Here is a 7,633-nt window from a genome sequence, read left to right as displayed (position 1 = left end):
TTTGAAACTATATTACTTTATTATATACTTCTGCCAACAGTTACAGCAACACAAGACGCTGTCAGATGCAGCTCACATTGCACATACAGAACTCTTTACCACCGGGTTAAGGCCGAACCTTACTAAAATTACATTTGCTCAAATAATCCAAGGTTCACGATCACTACAACTCACAAGAAGCTATAAGAAATCTCACACAATAAACACAGACACTAAAACACAAAGACCGACACTATTCAGGAGCTAAAGCATGGTTTGAGGATGAGCTGAGCCGTGGCTGCACCAGGATGTAGAGTCGCTTATCAACGCCACGGCCCACAGACTTGGACCTTGGATTATAGGTGGTGTCTCCATCATCTTCTCCATATAGGGAAGGCGTACTAGCGCAGCGTTTGTATGTGTGAGGATTATTTATTGAGCAATGAACACACAGTGGCCCGAGGAAGAAGAGCCCCMACCCTTGCTCAGATGGGGTGCCTGAAGTTCTTGCCTGCAAAACGGGCTTTGTCACCAAGCTCCTCCTCAATCCTGAAAGAAAAAGTCATGAATTAGTTCAAGTTGCTGTTTTCCCCCCCTCTTCTTTAATGGAGCGTGTTTTTGTTTTTGGGACGGACTCACCTGAGAAGCTGGTTGTACTTGGCCAGACGCTCAGATCGGCAAGGAGCACCAGTCTTGATCTGGAAAAGATATTTAGCAGAACATTAGAGCTGTCATCTAAAAACAAACATGTAAGGCAAAATAAAAAATAATAAAATCAATCAATCACAGTCACTTACCTGTCCAGTGCAGAGGCCAACAACAAGRTCAGCAATAAAGGTGTCCTCTGTCTCTCCGGAGCGGTGGCTGACCATCACACCCCAGCCATTGCTCTGGGCCAGCTTGCAGCTAAAAAAAATAAATAAATAAAATTTACTGCTTTGAATTATGCTAACAAGTGTTTTCGGYCCTGATGTATTGTAAATACTCACGCCTGCAGGGACTCCGTGACCGAGCCGATCTGGTTGACCTTCAGAAGCAGGCAGTTGCAGGACTTCTCAGCGATAGCCTTGGCGATACGCTTTGGGTTYGTGACGGTGAGATCGTCACCCACCACCTGGATGCTGGTGGCCTCTGTGAATTTGGTCCATGCCTCCCAGTCGTCCTGGTCAAAGGGGTCTTCAATGGAAACCACTGAGGAGAGAGATCAGGACCAATGAAACTCAATAACCAGCACACCTGGTGAGGTGCCCACAACAAAAACCTGAAATCACAAATGTTTGACAAGAAACTCAATCCGACCCAGTTATCACACTCTTCTTTATCTTGTTAAATTTAAAATATTCATTGGAGTTCAAAACCAGTTTAAAAGGCTTCAGAGAAACAAAACCAACCTGGGTAATCCTTGACAAAGCCCTTGTAAATATCAGCCAGCTTGTCATGGGAGATGTAGCGGCTGGGATCATCTGGAGACTTGAAGTCCAAGTCGTACTTTCCATCCTTGTAGAACTCAGAGGCAGCCACATCCATGCCGATGACAATCTTGTCGGTGTAGCCAGCCTTGGCGATGGCATTCTTTAGCAGTTCCAGAGCTGATAATAAATAAATAATTAATACCTGCAAACATCTCACTCATGTTTCACTTTGTGTTAGCTTGCAATTAATGCACCTTCTTTGTTCTCCAGGATGTTGGGGGCGAAGCCACCCTCGTCTCCCACATTGGTGGCGTCTTTGCCATATTTATCCTTGATGACATTCTTCAGGTTGTGGTAGACTTCAGCACCAATCCTCATGGCGTCCTTGAAGCTGCTGGCTCCGACCGGCAGGATCATGAACTCCTGCATGGCCAGCTTGTTGCCTGCGTGGGAGCCACCGTTGATGACATTGAAAGCCTGAAAGCAAGGTGGTRATCAGTTTTCTGGCCGAATGTAGTTATGACTAATAACTAGTTCCACACTAATGGTTAACTGGCAYTTCCAGTGTGAGAACTASTTGTGCCAATTTCACTAGTATGCATTACTCACAGGGACTGGGAGAATGACTTCAGGGTTGCCAGCCAGGTCAGCAATGTGGCGGTAGAGGGGAACGCCCTTCTCTGCTGCACCAGCCTTGCACACAGCCAGGGAGACCCCCAGGATGGCATTAGCACCAAACTTGGCTACAGGAAGATAGACAATTATTTAAATACACCGTGTATACTGTGGAATTGTGTCAAGACTACATTAATAATAGAATTCTAGTGATTTTAGTTCATTTTTAGGATTTAATTTTATGTCACTCTTCACTACTAGCCTACAAGTCACACSTCAGTGTTTAAATGTAAATCTTTAAAATGAAGTTTTGCAGAACTGATTAGAATGCATCTCATTTAAAGCGTGTAAACTTCAGGTTACAAGTTTAATTGTTATATTTAATAAATGAGGTTCAAGTGTGACGCGAGTACTTTCTCATAAGAATATCACAAATCAAAGAAAACATTTCAGCAAGAGTCTAAATAATACTTCAACTAAAGCGTTTTTAAACTAAAAATTTTTAAATATGTTTCAAAGTCAATATTAAATTGTAAGATACATTTTGAACATGGGGGTCTGGTGCTCAGATTAAACATGAGTCATTCAGCTCATCTTTTCTTGGAAATGAATGAATATAATTCCACAGATTCAAATTTAATGCTTTTCAATGCCATTTAAGACTTTCTCTTCTTGCCTGCTAAATCCATTTTAATGTCTCATAGAAAGCTTGAATAAAGCTTCAGGAATCCCACTGATTACATATCTAAGTCGTCRACACTATCCACTATAGCAAATATCTGTAACTATCAAAGGCAGCTCAGTAGAGCCTATAATCTTACATTTGTTCTCTGTGCCATCCATGTCCAACATCAGTTTGTCAATCTTCTCCTGCTCCAAAACACTCACATCCTGGATTAGAACATCAGAAGTACAAAATAAAATGTAAAAACTGAAAAACATGTGAATTAGTTTAACTGGTTAGTTGAAAAACACCACACTAATGTTAACATTAAACATCTGAATTTTACCACCAGGACTGAGCTAATGCAGTTTATTTTAGATCCATCATATAAAAACAAATATCAGCAAACAACATATCTTAAACTGAGTAGTTAGTGCTGCTAAGATATTTTGTAGTTTGGTATAAAAGATTTTAAAAACAGTCAACTGATTTAATGTTTATTAGCACAGAGGAATTAGTCAAACAATAAATGGTCCTACCTTGTTAACCAGTGCAGGTGCAATAGTTTTATTGATATGATCAACTGCTTTTGAGACACCTGCAAGGGACAAGCAGACCATGACTGACACAGACAGGAGTGGACCATGCAAAGCAGGCCACACAGATGACCACAGAGCATCCAATTTTATACGARCGAATGGGCCATTTATTATAAAATACTCAAAATAATTTAGCCACTTATTTTTCTTCTTTTAGATCTGTGAACATCTGTTAGTTCCTGACAGAAGTTAGTCTTCAAAAGCAAACTCATGCTGCTGTGCACTGCTTTTGCAAGTCATCCTGTTTTGCTTCACACTTCAATTACCTGATTACATAATGCAGGGGCCAAGAACTCATTTATATATTTAACTGCTCTTTTGACTCCTAACAGGGGGAACAGAAACGACGAATTGGAAAGAAAGAAGAAGAGGAAGACAGATTTTATAGGTGTGTTGAAATATAAAAGAATGGAAGTAACCAGACAGTTTAGTGGAGAGAAAATAGTCATCGTCTTACCTTTGCCCATGAAGCGTGTTTTGTCATTGTCACGGAGCTCCAGAGCCTCGTAGACACCTGTGGAAGCACCACTGGGAACTCCAGCTCTGAAAAGACCTTAAAAAGACACAGGACAATTTATAAATGCCGAGTCATGTTTAAGAAATACAAAAACAGACCACAGTAACCACAAACACAGCCAAATATTTGTAAATAGGAACGTGTTTGTTGAGGCATCAGGTGCACAAGTGGCTTCATATTGAGCAGTGGGGAGTAAAAAAAATAAAAAGTACTAGAGGATTTCATTTCATACGTAGGGAGGAAGCTGTGCTGGCTCAGCTGCASAAAGCTGTGATGTAACGGGGGATGCCAACTGAGCATGTGCAGGAAATTTGTGGCAGGATACCAAACTACACCCCCACGTAAGASGATCGTCCGTTTGGAGTCTCGCAGGAGAAGGAAAACAGAGGAAAAAAAAAAAACACATTCATTTTGTTCAGTGGAGCGGCAGAGATGATGATGAGTCTGGGGATTTAGTGCTTAGGATAAGAGCACACAGCCACTGCCCAGACCCTGAGTTAACACATCACCAGCTGGCAGCAGAGGGGTTTGCTGGAAACATCCCACTCAGGGCAGAAATCAAGTGCTGCTAACCCATTTTAGGTCAAATTTTGAGGAAACGTAATCAAGAGATTAAATCAGGAGTATACAAGTTAAATAATAATAATAATAATAATATAATAATTAAAAAAAATTATACCAAGAGCCCAACCACACAAAACATAACAGGAACAGTAGGTGTTCAACAGAGCAAAAACAGAGTGATGATCACAGACTGACTCCTGGTGCAGCAGACACTCATAATAATGTTGAATCAGGGCTGCTGGACATAAAAGGGAATCTTGTACAAAAAAAAAAAAAAAAAAGATTAAAGCTGTATTTACTCTAAACAAAACAGTTATCAACCATCCTTTGGCCATTAGTTGATTAAATGAATTGATTTACACTTTAGATAAATGTGTCAAACAGCAGTCTGGATGTTTTATGATGCAAGCTGTAGATTTATTTAACACTTTTTTCCTTTGTAAGATGAGAATCAGCTTAAAAAGGTTTGTTAGAAATGCTTCCTATACTGTAAGAGCTCTCTGTGTGTCAACCACTACAGTAACAGTGAGGAGCGGAGGTCGTATGATGTTACAGGAGCTATTTTCACACATTCAACTCATCCACTGTACTCTGGGCCAGCAGCAGGCAGCGGTGAAGGGTAGCCAAGCAGCTAAACACGCCCAACCTAACCCACAAAGTAAGAAAGTGTGTRTAATCATGTATAAAAATGTTTTCAGGTTCCAATTAAAATATGTACAGAAAAGCAAGAACATTCACAATACCTTTCTTAGTGTACAGATCAACCTCCACGGTGGGGTTCCCACGGGAGTCAAAAATCTCACGAGCGTGGATCTTCAGAATGGACATGGTTCTCGATTTTCTGTGGGAAAAACAAAAATATGGTGTCACTAACTCCACAGGCTTCCCTGCACTGTCTCTTACAAATCAGGTGAGCACAGTGACTTGGCAAAAAAAATTTAAAATAAAAACTAAAGGCTTTGCAATAAAAAGTAATCTGAAAACATGAGAACAGATAATGGTTTACAAGCAATATGGCTCTTCAACTCGAATGTGTCTGGGCAACTCAAATGTGTCTGGGCCATGCACACTGCCACACTGATGTGATCTGACAAGCACGGCGGTTTTGTTCAACTCTCTGATGGGTGTGGCTTCTGCAGCAAAAGGAAAAATCTCTGCAGGTCAGTTCTGTTTGAGTTCACGAGAACTGCACAACTCTTGCACAAGTACTGTTGACGATTCCGAAACGATCCTTACAGCAATGTTTGAGGGTAAAGTGTCAAAGAATTTGACTTTGCACAAATACAACGTTTGGCTTCTTTTTGTTTAAAGTGTCGCAATCCTGATATGGACTGCAGGTTTTATCTCAGAGGTCTTATCTGTCCAAATTTTTTGCACTGGAAGTCAGACAGTTTGAAGCCTGTGCGGCCACAATGCCTGCAGCATTACATCGATTACCATTCGTTTTACAGAAGCTGTCCTAAATTCAGGTTGGAGTGCAGCTGCATTAGGACAGATGGAAAATGCTTCCCCTTAAAAGCCTGTGTGGAAATTTACCATTAGCACACACATACAAAATGAAATGGAACCTTTTTCTTTTTAAAAGACTGGATATTAAAACTTAAAAGTTTTAGTATTAACGTAGACAAGTTCCGAAATGCAATGTAAGCTGTGAGGTTAACACATTTTTTCAACCTTCTTTGGAAAACTGGTTTAAACTGACAATTAAATAAAAAACGCATACAAGCCGAGTCAGAAATCACAGGACACCTTTATTTCAGAAAGAAAAGGGAAAACATATCTGAAAAACCCCAGCAAGTAATACGTGATGGGGGCTGTATTTTAGGCAGAACATGGCCACCATCTTGAAAGCCACCATCTTGGATCAARGGCAGGTTTTTGCAAAGACAGGCCTCTTCACCCATTACTGCCGAGGTAGTCCGATGTCATTTTTTCTTTTGTTTCTTAAAAAAAAGTGTCCCGTGACTTCTGACTCACCCTGTATATATGTATACTGTCAAGCCATGATATTTGCCCGATTCAGATACAATTTCTTGAATTTTAGACAAAATGTTATTAATTTTTAATATGCCAATAATTCCAGAGCTTAAGCATCCAAATAGCATTTTAGGCATTAGGCCCAAACTCTGAAATGTAATACCACTCATAATAGGACTGGTAACTGGAAGTTATATTAATAATTCATTGCCCACTAACATAATTTTCCAKTAGCAAAGCAAGCTTTTCCATGTAAAAAATGCATTCTCATCTAATAGTAATTTTTATTTACTGATCATAAACTCAAGTGTTGTTGGATCTTAGTGTTTGACAAAACTAAAAATACAAACGTACCGCATAATTAATMATAGAAATACATTAAAAGTTTATTAAGGAAGTCATTAATGCCGGTTGATTTGAAATATTTCCCTTTACTTTCAGCAGAACAAACAGGGGAGCTACAGAAGCACAAAATGGCGTCTATGGATGGATAAACGTCATGGTTTTATTAGTCTTAAACACTTTTTTGAGCTGCTGGATCCGTGAGTCTCCAACGTGTATAAATGAGGCATATTTTAGACTGCATTAAAGAGACACCTGAAACCTCGAGTCACCTCAGTTGACTTCCTGAATGAGTTAATGTGTGCGAGTCCCAGTGAGAGAAAATGACTGAAGGAAACGCTGACGCTTGTGTGATCTTGTTCCTCACAGTAATTTTCCTTTATGCAACAAATACTGGACACCTCCGTCTTTGTTTTGCCGCAAGCGAGTAAAAAAGGTTCAACTGGTGAGTCTAGCTCGGAGCACAGGACACATCTTAAAACTCGAAACAAAAACAAAAATGGAGAAGTCTGCTGCAATGTGGACTCGCAACATGACACCCCCCCTTCCCTGGCTTTACCCTCACACCCACTGCGGCTCTAAATGGAGAGATATCTCGCCAGCTGACGGCCTCGTTTAAAAATAGCAGACTGTTAAAACCCGCTCCATCCTGCGGCTTCACAAGACCGTGAGACTGGAGGAAAAATGTATTCATGCTAACTCTCGAGCAAACGATGTTAGCTAACACAAGGGCAAGATGACGTCGAGTAAACTCATCGTGTTGTCGAAAATAACAGGAAAATGTGCTTATTTTAACAAAACATTGAGAGCACGAACACAAAACGTTAAAACCGAACACAGGCGCGTAACTAGTAAGGGAAAAAAAACCCATTAAAGTTACCTTTCCGGGCTAACTGTGTGCAAGGACGGTGCWGTCGGTGTCTCGTGCAGGGGCAAGGCAGCAGCAGAGAAGGCGTTCGTGACG

General features: G+C 40.5%; 1 protein-coding gene across 3 annotated transcripts; it reads right to left on the bottom strand.

Moving 5' to 3' along the window:
• Positions 1-7,633, bottom strand: eno1a (enolase 1a, (alpha)). 3 transcript variants are annotated; one of them, XM_014020400.1, is made up of 12 exons: positions 7,550-7,633; positions 5,094-5,191; positions 3,727-3,822; positions 3,536-3,594; positions 2,828-2,897; positions 2,001-2,134; positions 1,646-1,868; positions 1,371-1,568; positions 969-1,170; positions 777-885; positions 619-677; positions 1-528 (listed from the first exon to the last, which is right to left on the bottom strand). In XM_014020400.1, exons 2-12 carry the CDS (start codon positions 5,176-5,178, stop codon positions 465-467), a joined length of 1,299 nt encoding a protein of 432 aa, XP_013875854.1. In that variant the 5' UTR covers positions 5,179-5,191; positions 7,550-7,633; the 3' UTR covers positions 1-464. The 3 variants fall into 3 exon arrangements, with proteins under 3 accessions (XP_013875854.1, XP_013875839.1, XP_013875848.1); XM_014020385.1 differs by lacking the exon at positions 3,536-3,594 and adding an exon at positions 3,210-3,268; XM_014020394.1 differs by lacking the exons at positions 3,536-3,594; positions 7,550-7,633 and adding exons at positions 3,210-3,268; positions 5,357-5,378.

The sequence above is a fragment of the Austrofundulus limnaeus genome, unplaced genomic scaffold (assembly GCF_001266775.1).
Source record: "Austrofundulus limnaeus strain Quisiro unplaced genomic scaffold, Austrofundulus_limnaeus-1.0 Scaffold3, whole genome shotgun sequence".
Classification (NCBI taxonomy): domain Eukaryota; kingdom Metazoa; phylum Chordata; class Actinopteri; order Cyprinodontiformes; family Rivulidae; genus Austrofundulus; species Austrofundulus limnaeus.
The sequence above is the reverse complement of the archived record's forward strand: the minus strand, read 5'-3'. Positions and strand labels throughout refer to the sequence as shown.